Genomic DNA, 15,321 nt, shown 5'->3' with positions numbered 1-15,321 from the left:
TTCACAACTTGTATAAAAGTATCTTTACTGGAAAACTTATGAAAAGGAAACTATATCATTTGAGGCAATTAAACAAATTACATTACTGACAAGAACTCAGTAAAATGTTTGCCAATCATTTTGCTTGTCCACAAGGTATTCAGTGAAAATATACAAAACAAGGTCACATTACACAAGCAACCATTTAAAAAAAGTCTATGTAAAAATAGCAATCATATTTCTAACTGCTTTTTTCCCATCTGTTTTCCGAAATACAGATATGAGGACAAACATCAGTTGGATTACTTTTCAGTCTCTTCTTCAGGTTCACTGTCTTCACTATCACTGTCTCTTCCAGGGTGTTCTGGCATTGTTCGATGTTCAGCCACTTCTGCCACTTTCAATTCTTCTTCCTTTATTTCTTCTACCTTATTTTCTTCTTTTGCATCTTCCTGCATGCCTTGCACTTCAACTTCTTCTTCAGTCTCTTGAGTTGGAGTCACTTCAGCTTCTTCAGTCATGGCAGGTGGGGGCAATAAACGCTGGATAATAGAAAAAGAAGTAATTTTCAGTTTTTACAACAAACAAATAAATCATTTTAGTATCTATTCCTACTTTAGCCTAAACTGTTTGTTCATTTTAGATTTAAGGATTTGCATTAGATTAAATAACAACAAAGCCTTAAAATTTCAAAGCCTTAAATAGGCTTCTAAAGCCTTTTAGAAAGTGCCTACATAAATAAAATGTAGAGTCACCTTGGCTCACACATGGGTCTTTATTTTTTTTTTGGCATGAAGACCAGGTGTTAAAATCTCAGTACTTCCAAGTCAAGAGTATCAAACATTTCATTATTCCAAAGAAACACAAAAGTGACAGGACCACAGTAAAGCCCTATTTGGAGCAACAACCACATTCCCACCAAAACCTCATCTATCAATCATTTTAAACTCCAAGATAAGCTGGACTCCTTTTTAAGCCTGCCTTTAACAACTTACTCCAGTAACTCAGTAATTTCTCCTCAAAACATCTTATAAAGTGTTATGTGGACATTATTTATGCAAGTTTCATCCACAGCTCTAAAAGTAGAACAATTAAAGTTCAAGTAACAGGTAAAGAAATACTTAAATATTTTTCACATACTACTTATGTAAAAGTATTTTAGTGTGTTCAAAGTGCTTTGCTCACAGCCAAGAATGTGGTTTACAGGTACAAAACATTACAAGCAGCAGCTGTAAGCACGTTACAGACCTGGGGCAAACAAACAAAGAATACAGTGAGCTGAAAACTATGATGAATGCTATTCAACTCAAAAGCTGTATAGAAAATCTTATACTTCTTGCAGCTTGATATTATTTAATGACATGATAGATACTTCCTTGAATACTGTGAAGCATTTCAATGAAATGAAAATTTGATAAATCTCCTGTGGGTGATTGGTTATGTTTTGCTTAAAGGCAATTTAGCTTCTCACGTACAATTAAGCGTTTAATTATTGTAAAGTCTTATCTTCAGTTAGATGACATTAATACTACAAATTTCTGACAAGCATGGACCAAATCTATGCAGCAATTATGACTACCAGCCAATAAGTTGTTTTTTTTTCTACATACTTTAAAGTTACGCTGTTCCCCATAATCCATTTGTTCATAGAAAAAAGAATGTCTAAAAATCAGAGATCCTTTAATTACAAAAATATGCATCCTCAACACATGAGACTTCTATAATGAAGTTAGATTCATACTGTGCTTTGTGACTAGTACTGTGAGGGCCAAAGGAAAAGAATACAAAAAGAATAGAAAGAATACGAAAAGAATACAAAAATAATAGAAAAACACCATGTTGTATTAGAAAGGGTAAAAAACAAAAAAAAAGCTTTATGTCTACATTTTTTTTTTTAACTTAACTCTTTGGCTACTGCTGCAAGAAGAGCGTGATTCATTTCCACAGTAGGAAACCAGTGTTTTTTTGTTTTTTTTTTTTTAAAAAAAAAAACAACTAATTTTAGCTAGCAATGTAAGATTAGGATGCTAAAAGAAATAGCTGGTATTAGCAGAAGGTTCAGCTGCATATTCAATTAGAGAATCAAGCAAACCCATCTTTTGGTAAAATTCGGTTGCTACCATCTGCTTTTCAGGACATTCATACACTTCTGAGTGTAACCAATTGCACAGTCCACTGTCTCCTCATTAAATGCAATCTGCAATACACAGCTACAAGAAACGATTTTACTGGTATCATTCTTCTTCTTTACTCCCTTTCTTTACTACAGACAGGTAATTCAAGCATTTCCCCGAAACAGCAAGAAAGCACCCAGCCTACTTGGCAAAGACTTGTTCTAGGTAGCAAAGTACTTAAATTTGACTGAAACTATATTGCCCAGAAGAAAAAAAAAAAAATCCATGATTCATTGAGAAAAAGAAATTGAGGAAAATAAATGTTCCATCTGTAAGTATGACATTAAGCTGAGAGAGCATTTTAGGTTCTGATCTCTACTTGTTACGCAGTTCTGATATTAGATGAAACAGTCATTGGAAGAAGGAAGGAAGAGGTGACAGAAAAACACCCCTGCATTAATGAACAGAACTTAGATCTCAGAGACAAGCACCCTATTCAGGAATGGAGAGTCATGCTCACACTCTTTCCACAGTCAGCTAGAAGAAAGTGAGTAGTGTTCCTTTTACATCAATTTCTTCTGCCTTTGGAAATTCTTCAGAAGAGCAAAAATCAACAAGGAAGCTATACAGAGTACCATGTAAGAATAGGTTATAACTAATATAACTGTAAAATACCAAGGTATTAAATGTAAGGTGTTGCAGTTCAGGGATAACAAAGACTTCTCTCTCTGTTTACTGTCAACTATCCCTAAGCATCTACAGATCCAAGTGCGTTGACTAAAGGCAGCTCTCTGTATAGCATTTAAACTGTTTTAAAGCTCTGCTCATGTACATGATAAGGAGTCAAGGTGTTTCTAATGTTTTCTGCTCCAGGGATTATGCAGTGACAAAATTAGGAACAAAAGTGAGAAAGGATCTACCCCCACTTCTAAGACCATACTACTTAGCTTGGTGCTGAACAAGTCCTGATGAAAAGTTCCACTAGACACTGCAGCTGCTAACCAGCCTGGATAATACTGCCAGCTAACTTGGTTAAAATGATTTGAAGACATGACCTAGTCTCTCTATACACAGCAGCCATGTCATGAAAATATCTATTACAAAGCATTATCACACCATGCTGCAGTGCTGTAACATTACTAGCTGCACTTACCTGAAGCATAATGCACAAGTTTACCTCAAGTAAGTATCAAACAGACTAGATATTCAGTATTAATAAGGAATTTTGCGGCCCAGACAGAATTATTTTAAGCACTCAGCACTAGTTATGGCTATTTTGGGGGCCTTAAATTGGGGCCTAAGTTAGTAAAAGATGCAAATCCTGCTACTGCAAGATGTTAGAGACATCAATATTCTCACTCTCAGCCATAAAACCTTCTTGAATTCTAAACATAACAGCATTCTAAACATAACAGCAACAATCTCAAACCTCAACAGTATCCCTAGTTACTTACTGAAATTTATGTTATTTTAGGTATGCACCTTCCAATGGTAAGAAGGCCCTTACCTGTTGGTAGTGGCGTGTACTCTGTATCATGTGCATATACATGTTGTACACAAAGTTAGCCATCTGAGGCATGTTCTTAATAACATGTATTTGGTGAGATGGTCGTTCTCCGTTCTAAAGAGGAAAAAAGTAGAAATTCAGCAAGCAAAGCAACACAGCCGTTATCCAAAAAGTTGTTATACTGTTTTAGGAAACGTAAACCCAGTAAATGAAAAAATGCTTTTTAAAGAAAGAAATAGCTAAATTCTTTTTGAATGGTAGGAAATGTGGGAATTGCATTTTGAGTGACTGGATTAACCATGACACTGCAGCCCAACGAAGAAATTTCATTTCAGAAGGACAGGCTGGGTTCCAATACTTAATCCATGAAGTACACTTAGGACTCCAGTTATTTAACTCAAGGCATAAATAGTTTCAGCTCACATTAGCCTACTTGTCTGCCAGAAACCACCTCATCCTTGCCTACACTCACACTCTCTCTGACCACGTACACTTGTACACTCATTCTTTGTTGCAGAATAGACCAGTTTCAACAGAAAGACTCCCTCCCAAACATGTCATCAGTATTTAAGACCAGGTAAAGATTTCTAATTGAGTTTTGGATTCATGCAGGTACCCTCCTCAAAGCTTCAGACAGCAAAGCAGACATGTTCCTCCAGTTCTTATTTGGCTGTTTAGCATCCTACTCATTGAGTGTCCTGTACTTAAACACTTAATGTTTTACTAAAGTTCTAGTACAACATTACATTTTTTTTGTATTTATATACCTTGCTCAGCAACAATTTTAATTGCTATCCTGAATTACTCAGTCAAATGCAATTTTACCAATATTAATGAAAAGCAATTAGCTTTGTGGTTTTTTTTTTTTTTTTTTTTGAGAAGTGACATTTATTTGTTTTGTAACAAGACTAAAATTACATAACACTGGAAAACCCTACATACTTATCCAAAAATAAAAATGCAGAATTACTTTCACAGGCAGAACTTCAGAAAAAAAAAGCAGGTATGACTGATAAATTAATTTTGTGGAATAATCAATTAAGAACAGCTGGTATCGTGATAAAAGTTAACTCCAGGGACATAACTATCCAAGGAGCATTGATCTAACAGTGAAGACACTGCATTCTCGTCTCTTATATCTCACTTAAAGGCAGGCAACAAGTACACCCCATTGCAGACAGCAAAATTCACAGTAGCTGTTCCTACCTGTCTTGCTGCTGGAAAACATTCTGTGGGAATTATATGGAGGTGAAGTGGTCTAGCTGTGAGCTGGCTGAATGCTGGAGTTAGCTCAAAACAGTTCTGAAACAGAGATACTCTTGCAAAGATATAAAGGCCAAGCCTGGCTCTTGACATGGCGACAACTAATCGTCGGACATCCCTTCAAAAAAACAAATAAATTAGTCATGTTCTTTCTCACTGACGATACAATTCCAACAAAAGTAACAAGAAGTACGCAGAAGTCTTAACTAAAGTAACTATAAAGGCATCTGCTAAAATACTATTTTGTTTTCAATTTTTCTTCCTACTATAGTTTCAATAACAAACAAAATCCTAGAACGTTTACATAAAAGAGAGCTCACTACATTGTTAATGATATGAAACTCACCCTTTAGCTCTAAAGTCCAGAAAAACAGTTACGTTTTATAGTTAAGTTTTACATTGGGAATAAGTCACAACTGCCTGTCTGTATCCCTGAAAATACGCATTCCGTAACTCATCTCGCTGCTGCTGAGTAAGTCTTCCCCCACCCAACCCCAAAACGGAAGAGCAAACATTTTAAACGGCACATGATGACACAACTTCGGCAGCAAACAGTTCTGATACAAAACAAAACGCTCACTTATAGAAAATAATCTATAAGAAATTTTAAGCCTGCATTTATTCAACAAGCATTAATTGCATTCCTATTTATCTACTTAAGGTGAAACCAAGTTCTGCCCACCTGCAGCAGTATACACTTCTTATTGTGTAAGAGCCATTACTAAAGGATAAAGTGGATGTAAAAAGGGAAGCAGACAGTTGTAAAAAGGAACTGGGTCTGAATTTCATTCAACGTACAGTACTAAACTTCATTTCTACCGTATACTGAAAAAGTTGAACATTTTTGCATAATGTTTTCACATCAGAAATATGTTTGTAATATGTGCACCTTAACGTCCCTACAAGAGTATTTTCTTACATACCTAAGGTGGCCTACAGCTTTGGTACGCACTAGTGACAGGAGGATATAATCATTTTGTTGGCCTTGAAATCTGTCCACAGTTGTTACCTAAACAATCAAAAAACAACAAACTAAATAGGTTAATCTTTGCCATTTCGATTACAATGTGATATCCAAATTTTAACATCAACTTCCTATTCAGACTGTATTAAATAAGAAAGGAAATGAGAATGTTTTAATTCTGTTTTAGTTGACCTCTAACAAAAGATCATCGAATTCCTCTTTCTGGGAGATGTGAGAGTAACAGTACACAGAGTCACTTTTTTATTCAATTAGGACAGCTAACTGTGGAGTACTAATAAAAAAAAAGCTTGTGGAAAGCTACCAGTGTATAGAATTTTAACCTGCAGACACCAGAATTTTGTCAATATTATTTATTTGTAAATATTATTTGTTCCTAAGATTCTTCATCATGCATTTTATCAAATTGCCATTTCTACTCTGGGTGGATATTTCTCATTTATTTATTTAAAAGGCAGACAAAATAAATGACAAAGAATAATATTCTGTCCTGCGTAGTCAGTGGCCTATCAAACTTCACTGATTTTGCAATTTCTTTGTATGACTAATTACAAAACAGGCAAAAAGAGTAGTGAAATTCCGCAGAATGCAAGTTAGTAAGTATGTGCTGTGACTCCATTCAATCAGACTGAACAGATTCAATCATGTCATGTCATGTTATAAACACAATAATCATGAAAAAACAGAACCACTCTAATGAGCGATATATTCTGAAAGTCACCTTGTTTGGCCGTCCGATCAGGGGATTATTTCCACAACGCTGGTTAATGACATCACGGATCAGGTGTTTCTGTCCATTGTATGTTGTCAGGATGCTTATCTTGTCTGCAGGGTAACCGAGCAGGCACATATACATGAATAGTGCCACAACATACTCTGCTTCACCAAGATTCTTAAGTTCAAAAGGAAGGAAAAAGAAGATACTCATTTTGTAAGGTTGTAAAGAACAACTGTCTATTTAGAGAAAAATCTCAGGGCTGAAACATTTACAGATCTGTTGATTTCACTTCATAAAAGTCATTTTGAAGGAATAAAAGAATCACAAGTAAGTTTAATAATTGTGATCCCTCTTCAGTCGCAAAACTGCTGAAAATCTGTCAACATTATTGTTAGGCAACAGATTTAGACTTTCCAGTATCAATTGACGAGTACTCAGTTTTATTTCAATTAAATTCTAAATATTTAGTACTCCTCAAATGTATTAAAATGTTTAAAAGAAGTTAAGTGTGCTATATATGGAGTGGTAATTCATGTCGAGAAAATGGTTGATATTAATAAAGAAGGGGGAGATTTGGGAGTGTGACCATGGGGGTCAGAAAGCCCCGTGGTTGATAAGATTAGACTCTTAACGAAGAGGCCATCAGGAATATAAAAGAGTTTTGAGGGAACAAAGAAGGGTGATTCAGGAGACTCCATGCAGTCTTGGGTTGTTTGTTCTCCAGCCATTAAGGCATGGAAGTTTCTGGGTGTTTGCCATTGCTGTTATTTGCAAAGTTGTTTGACCAATGAAAAGTTGTTTTTGAAAAGGACTGCTGTGGGGAGAAGGGTATAAGAGGGGAGCCTGTCCTCAAGATTAAATTCAGGCAACACGATATAATAAAGTTATGTCATCAATAGAGAAGCAAAAAGAAGGAATGAAAAGGAACAGGCTAGCAGAATGGAGACCGGAACGGGAAGAGGCACATTGATTGCCTCATGAAGATAGGCTCGGCCAAACTCAGCAAACCGCTCAGAGAAGCTCATACAGAAAGTTGCTGGAAATGGGCGCACTGGAGCTGGAGAGAAGCTCGAGCTGAGAGAAGCAGACCTGTGCACACAACTGCCCCTCGCTGGTAAGCAGTTGCGCATTATGGGGAATCATACGTCCTTAGAAACAAGGACTGTCCTGATAACCTTACAGCTTATTCTCCTTATTAACAATCAGACAGTTAATGATCCTGAAACATGGGACCAAATTAAGGTCAAGGTGTGGGACTCTGCAACTGAAAACGGCAAGGTTGCAGTGGGATTGCTCGGCACCTGGCGAGCAGTCTCTGAGGCCTTAAAGAGCCCTGTGGGACCACAGTCAGAAACGTGTGGTTTGCCAGACAGTGAGGGAGCTGCGGGCTCCTTTACTGATTCTACTGCTACGCCATGGGCCCCTCTGCTGCTACAGCCATCGAAGGCTTTTGCTGTTATGCCCCCTGCTGACCTGGACGTGCCTTTTGACCCAGGCCTATTGTCCTTGAAAAGGAGCTGGATATGCTTTTCTTTGATCTGGGAAGAACGGGATACATAAGGCCTGAAGGCCGAGTTGCTTGACAACTTAAAGCAAGACATATTGTTCAAAGGGAATGGAAAATGGGGACTGTTAAGTCATGGAACTTAAATGATTGTTTGTTATCTTTTCTGATTCTATGTATGTATAGGCATACTCAGGTTTAGTATGTAAAAGCAATATTCTGTATATTTAGAATGTTTGATCTTCGTGTGTGCGTGTTGGTGCAGTGTAGACTCCCCACACACCCAGCGCTGATTACTTGCCTTTTATAAATATTACTAAATTCAGATTGAGTTGATACTTCATTTATAACAAGTGTTAATATTTAAATTATATTCAAAGACGTAAATATTTACATATTTGCACCTAATGCATTTATATACTTGACAGCCCAAAAGAACCTCCACTTTAATGTATTTCTACAGAACTCAAGAAGTGTTAATACAAACTTTTTCTTCTACTTAATATACCAAAAACACACCTCTTATTTAGAACTGTGGAATTATAATTCCATGTTAATAGCATTAACGCTATTAAAGCATTAATAGTTGATAGTCTACAGATATCAGTATTTACATGTAAGGGGTTTAAAACAGAAACAAACAAAAAAAAGAGGCAAACAAACAAAATCTGTGTAGCAACAGTTTAACAAGTTTTTAAACAAGCAAGCAAAAAAAATTGCAGTGAATCACTCTCCAGTATGCTCAGAAAAAGAGCTCATTGAACTAGAATAATGAAACTCCTGTCAACAATTAATTAGACAGACAGACACCTGGATTATCAAATCCAGTTATTTCTATTTCAGGCCACACCTATTCAATCTCAAAGTATCTAATGTTAAAGTATATTTCCTAACTTTTCTAAATAATAATAATAATAATAATAATAATCACAGAATCACAGAATCTCTAGGTTGGAAGAGACCTCAAGATCATCGAGTCCAACCTCTGACCTAACACTAACAGTCCCCACTAAACCATATCCCTAAGTTCTACATCTAAACGTCTTTTGAAGACTTCCAGGGATGGTGACTCAACCACCTCCCTGGGCAGCCTGTTCCAATGTCTAACAACCCTTTCAGTAAAGAAATTCTTCCTAACATCTAACCTAAAACTCCCCTGGCGCAACTTTAGCCCATTCCCCCTCGTCCTGTCACCAGGCACATGGGAGAACAGGCCAACCCCCATCTCGCTAGAGCCTCCTTTAATATACTTATACAGAGTGATAAGGTCACCCCTGAGCCTCCTTTTCTCTAGGCTGAACAAGCCCAGCTCCTTCAGCCGCTCCTCATAGGACTTGCTCTCCAGGCCCCTCACCAGCTTCGTCGCCCTTCTCTGGACCCGCTCAAGCACCTCGATGTCCTTCTTGTAGCGAGGGGCCCAGAACTGAACACAGTACTCGAGGTGCGGCCTCACCAGAGCCGAGTACAGGGGGACGATCACCTCCCTAGCCCTGCTGGTCACAGTGTTTCTGATACAAGCCAGGATGCCGTTGGCCTTCTTGGCCACCTGAGCACACTGCTGGCTCATATTCAGCCGACTGTCCACCATCACTCCCAGGTCCTTCTCTGCCTGGCAGCTCTCCAGCCATTCCTCTCCCAGCCTGTAGCTCTTCTTGGGGTTATTGCGCCCCAGGTGCAGGACCCGGCACTTGGCCTTGTTAAACTTCATACAGTTGACCTCAGCCCATCGGTGCAGCCTATCCAGATCCTCCTGCAGAGCCTTCCTACCCTCAAGCAGATCGACACACGCACCTAGCTTGGTGTCATCTGCAAACTTACTGAGGGTGCACTCAATGCCCTCATCCAGATCATTGATGAAGATGTTAAAGAGGACCGGCCCCAGCACCGAGCCCTGGGGGACGCCACTAGTGACTGGCCTCCAACTGGACTTGGCTCCATTCACCACAACTCTCTGGGCCCGGCTATCCAGCCAGTTTCTAACCCAACGAAGCGTGCGCCAGTCCAAGCCAAGAGCAGCCAGTTTCTTGAGGAGAATGCTGTGGGAAACGGTGTCAAAAGCCTTGCTGAAGTCAAGGTAGACCACATCCACAGCCTTTCCCTCGTCCACCCAGCGCGTCACTTTGTCATAGAAGGAGATCAGGTTCGTCAAGCAGGATCTGCCTTCCATAAACCCATGCTGACTGGGCCTGATCGCCTGCTTGCCCTTCAAGTGCCGCATGATGACTCCCAAGAGGATCTGCTCCATGAGCTTCCCTGGTACTGAGGTCAAACTGACCGGCCTGTAGTTCCCCGGGTCTGCCCTCCGGCCCTTCTTGTAGATGGGCGTCACATTTGCTAGCCGCCAGTCAGCTGGGACCTCCCCCGATAGCCAGGACTGCTGATAAATGATGGATAGGGGCTTGGCCAGCTCCTCTGCCAGTTCTCTCAGTACTCTTGGGTGGATCCCATCCGGCCCCATCGACTTGTGCACATCCAAGTGCCGTAGCAGGTCACCAACCAGTTCTTCGTGGATGGTGAGGGCCACATCCTGCTCCCCGTCCCCTTCCACCAGTTCTGGGTACTGGGTATCCAGAGAGCAACCGGTTTTACCACTAAAGACTGAGGCAAAGAAGGCATTGAGCACCTCCGCCTTTTCCTCATCTCTTGTAACTAAGTTTCCCCCCGCATCCAGTAAAGGATGGAGATTCTCCTTAGTCCTCCTTTTTGTGTTGATGTATTTATAAAAGCGTTTTTTGTTATCTTTAACGGCAGTAGCCAGCTTGAGCTCCAGATGAGCTTTGGCCTTCCTAATTTTGTCCCTGCACAGCCTCGCTACATCCTTATAGTCCTCCCTAGTGGCCTGCCCAATTTTCCAAAGATTATAAACCCTCTTTTTCCTCCTAAGCTCAAGCCACAATTCTCTGTTGAGCCAGGCTGGTCGTCTTCCCCGGTGGCTCATCTTTGGGCACATGGGGATAGACCACTCCTGTGCCGTTAGGATTTGCCTCTTGAATAGCACCCAGCCTTCCTGAACCCCTCTGCCCTTCAGAACCGCCTCCCATGGGACTCCACCAACCAGTGTCCTGAGCAGCCTAAAGTCAGCCCTCCGAAAGTCCAATACAGTGGTTTTACTGGTTCCCTTCCTGGCCCCGCCAAGAATAGAGAACTCCACCATTTCGTGGTCACTCTGCCCAAGACTGTTCCCGACAATCACATCCTCCACCAGTCCTTCTCTGTTTGTGAAGAGAAGGTCTAGCAGGGCACCACCCCTGGTAGGTTCACTAATCAGCTGCGTCAGGAAGCTATCTTCCACTTTCTCCAGAAACCTCCTAGACTGCTTCCTCTGGGCTGTGTTGTGCTTCCAGGATATGTCTGGGAAGTTGAAGTCCCCCACGAGTACAAGCGCTGACGATTTCGCAACTTCTGTCAGCTGCCTGTAGAACTCCTCATCCGTCTCCTCATCCTGGTTCGGCGGTCTATAGCAGACCCCGACCAGGACACTAGCCTTGTTGTCCCTGCCGATCCTAACCCAAAGGGACTCGATCTTGTCATTCCTAGCCTCGAGTTCTACAACATCGAAAGACTCTCTAATATAGAGAGCCACACCGCCACCCCTTCCATGCTGCCTGTCCCTTCTGAAGAGCCTATAGCCAGGCATCTCAGCACTCCAGTCATGAGACTGGTCCCACCACGTTTCCGTGATGGCAACCAAGTCGTAGCCTGCCCGCTGCACGATGGCTTCCAGCTCCTCCTGTTTGTTACCCATGCTGCGTGCATTGGTGTAGATGCACTTCAGCTGGGCCTTTACCTTATCCTCCGGCCTTGCCACTGCTCCCCCTGGTACAGCCCCAACAGTCCTCGCTCCAGCCCCATCCCCCTTCTTACCTAGTTTAAAGCCCTATCAATGAGCCCCGCCAGCTCCTGGCCCAGGATCCTTTTTCCCCTAAAGGATAGGGACCCGTCTACGGCCACCAGACCAGGTGCTGAGTAAACTGCCCCATGGTCGAAAAACCCAAGATTTCTGCGTAGGCACCAGCCCCGGAGCCACGTGTTTAACAGGTGGGCTTTCGTTGTCCTCTCAGTACCCCTTCCTGTCAACGTAGGGACGGACGAAAAAACTACTTGCACTCCTGCTCCGTCCACTAACCGTCCCAGAATAATAATAAAGACAGTTGTCCCAGAGCATCACTCCTTTGGCTCTAGGAGCTTTTGTCCAATTTTCAGAGTTAACTTATTCATAGCCTGTTTACATCCATTTTCTGTGAGCAAAAATATCTTTCAAGTTAAAACGTTATTCTCAATTGTGGAATTTTATTCTTCTTATATTTATACAAGGATCTTATGGCCACTTAGCATGTGTTTGACCAGGCTGGACATGTCAGCCTCATTTATTTTTTCTTATTATTAAGGGGGTTCTGCTTTACTGCGGTTCCAGCAGACAGCTTTTTACTACTTATATGCTACAGTGTTATTGCTTAAACTCCAACACCAAAAACTCTCCCCTCCAAACAACCATCACCCCAAGCTAGAAATGATAAGCAGTGGACTCTGGCTCACACCTTTGTTTCATTCAGTAACAGCATGCTAGTTCGTATTTAAAAAAATAAATAAATAAAATAAAAAGCAAGAGGAACCCAAGCATACCCTATGAATACCTTGCAAAAAAACAGATTAACATTCTCAATGATCTCTGTAAGCAAAAAAAAAAAGTGAACATGCATATTACTAGCTTAAACTATATTGAACTATATTGTTTGCATTCCATAACATTAAACAAGATAAAAGGTGTTAGTTCTCTATTTGTATTAAATTCATTAACTTGCACACAAATCCAGCTTCTAATTTTTTGGAAAACCCAAATAGATTATTTAAGTGCCAGAATGTTCCCATCTTTGTTTTTAAAACAAAATTTTAGTGAAGAAGAATAAGAGAACTGAAAATGTAAGCATCTCACTACAAGTGTCAAAGGATTTCCTATTTTAAACAAATAGATAAAGGCTGTTGTTGCTGGCTTAATTTGAAAATTTAGTCAAGAAATTTCAAGGCTAAGCTTTTCTTTTGCAATTCACTTCACCCTCAATGTCTCTCTGCTTCTTATGCATACTTGTAGTACCGTTTCTTTCTTTTATGAATGGGCTCTTTTGCATTCTTATATACAGATCAAATTAAAACACTGCCACAGAGCAAATGTTGATCCTTCATACAGAGAAATGCTTGTGCTTATTTCGTTATCATGACAGTACAGCAGCCTTTAATTTGCCACAGGCCAAAACATTGTTTCATAATGAATTATGCACCAAATCTCTGCCCCAACCCAGTAACTTTGAGAAAATGGATACAGCAAGCAGTCATTCACTTTGAGCAAAAAAGCACAACGTAACACATTATCACCCTTTTCAGCATTCAAAACTTATTACGAGGAGAAAAAAATATCATTCATATGCATGGCTGTGTTATCTGAGAACATAAGTTTAACAATACTGTAAACTGATGTTTCACTGAAGATTTAATAAGCCATATCCAGATTAAATACACTATCCACTATTTCTCTTACCTGATAGAAATAAGGATTGGGTTCAGACTCTCCCACACCATTGAAGTCTTCTACATTTATAAGCTGGAAGTCATACAAAAACCCAGCGTTGGCTGTTCTAAACTCCGGCATAAGTTGGACATGAGGCAGATTACCCAGATTCTTATAGCGCCAGTTGTAGAGGTTACATAAACTGTCCAAAACCACACAGATAAAAATAATTAAAGGTGAATTCTTGAACTTAGTACTTTTTTTTTTTTTTTTTTTCCTATTTTGTCTGGTTCTTCTTTCACATAAAACTGTAGACTTCTTTCTAGAAAGCATACAAATCTGGCTAATTCTTTACATCCTCATCACAAATGGTTGTAACCTGAAGTGAATTCCCCCTTCTCCCGCTCTATGGCATCTTATACTAAAGAACTATACATAATTATATATGTATGTACATATATACATAACTATATACTAACTATATATAACTATACAGAACTATACATATGGCATCTTATACATAGAGAACTGCTGGCAGAAACTGAAAGAACCACAGTATATTTTGCAAACTGAGAACAAAAAACAAACATTCTAATAGCAAAGTTTTCAGAAAGGGTTTTGGCAGATCTGTTCAAATGCTGCAGCTAACAGAAATTTCCTGTGGTAACTGAACATTGTCACGGATAGCCTTAATTTATCTGTGGATTCCCAAAAAGGCAATGTGATTTACCTCTTTAGGAAGAATTTGGGTATTAGAACCTGGTATTTAAGCTATTAATGAAGAAGCTAGAGGCAAGGAAGGGAAACTAAATTGCTAGATTACACACATGAGCAATTCAGTTGCTTAACTACTACCTTCTTTTAAATATTTTTTCCTGCAGTGAAACACTACTGTATAGAGAATTACTCTGTGACCTCTCAAGACTGAATTCTTTCCTGCCACTAACCAAGGTTATGAGGTCATAACCTTGAATGCTTAATTCCTTCATTTCACTTTCATCTTCCATAAATGTGGAAGAAGGTGGATGGAGATCATTACTCACTGTTATTTCAGATTAAATTGGGGAAAAGCCTGACATGCTCCCCATTTCTGCTTTGTTTTGAAGTCAGAACAAGTCATCAACGCAAAGCAGTAGGCTAAAATCATAATAAATTTGGACAGTCATGATCTTGCAGAAAAATCTCATACCACCCAGTGATGTGATGCAGTTGTGACAAACTCACACCATGAGCTTAGAAGGACATTTTATTTAGAACTAAACTATCAGTCTGAAACAGGACAGAAGCCTAAAAAAAAAAAAAAAAAGTCTCTAACAGTTTGATCACCATCTTCTCCCCACAAGATAAGCTGTACATTGAGAGGTAAACAGGCAAGTGGTCCCCTCACATTTAAGAATTTTGATTTGTCCCCTTAATGTTGAGCCAATATGTAAACATTTTTTGCCTGAAGGATATGAATATACTCTGTATGTGGTTGGGGATAGAACTGATAACTTAGCTACAGGGCCAGTTTGACAAATAAGTTTTAAGCCTGATCTAAGTAAGTGTTGATGAAAAGTGTACTGTAACTACACAGACTGGCCAGCTTGTAACACAAGAGGTCTGCCTGCAAAACGCAAAGAAGCATCTCATTCACAGAAGCATACATGCATGTCTGGCAGAAACTCAGTACAGTAGTGTCTCAGCCATAAGCCTGCTCTGCCTGATCAGCTCTCCATTGAAGGGTACAAATTTCACAAAGAAATCTAGAA

At 39.7% G+C, this 15,321-nt stretch overlaps 1 protein-coding gene across 2 annotated transcripts in view; it reads right to left on the bottom strand.

The window, feature by feature from the left end:
* AQR (aquarius intron-binding spliceosomal factor) overlaps nt 1-15,321 on the bottom strand; it is a 57,776-nt gene continuing 42,455 nt past the window's right edge. For both annotated transcript variants that reach the window (XM_027457516.3, XM_027457517.3), the window contains exons 30-35: nt 13,601-13,772; nt 6,567-6,737; nt 5,787-5,872; nt 4,807-4,981; nt 3,601-3,714; nt 1-521 (exon numbers count right to left, since the gene is read on the bottom strand). In XM_027457516.3, coding sequence (XP_027313317.1) covers nt 282-521; nt 3,601-3,714; nt 4,807-4,981; nt 5,787-5,872; nt 6,567-6,737; nt 13,601-13,772 — 958 coding nt within the window. In that variant the 3' untranslated portion in view covers nt 1-281. The remainder of the gene's footprint in view (nt 522-3,600; nt 3,715-4,806; nt 4,982-5,786; nt 5,873-6,566; nt 6,738-13,600; nt 13,773-15,321) is intronic.

Source organism: Anas platyrhynchos, chromosome 5, assembly GCF_047663525.1.
Source record: "Anas platyrhynchos isolate ZD024472 breed Pekin duck chromosome 5, IASCAAS_PekinDuck_T2T, whole genome shotgun sequence".
Lineage (NCBI taxonomy): Eukaryota > Metazoa > Chordata > Aves > Anseriformes > Anatidae > Anas > Anas platyrhynchos.
Note: the sequence above shows the minus strand (reverse complement) of the source record. Positions and strands in the feature narration are given on the sequence as shown.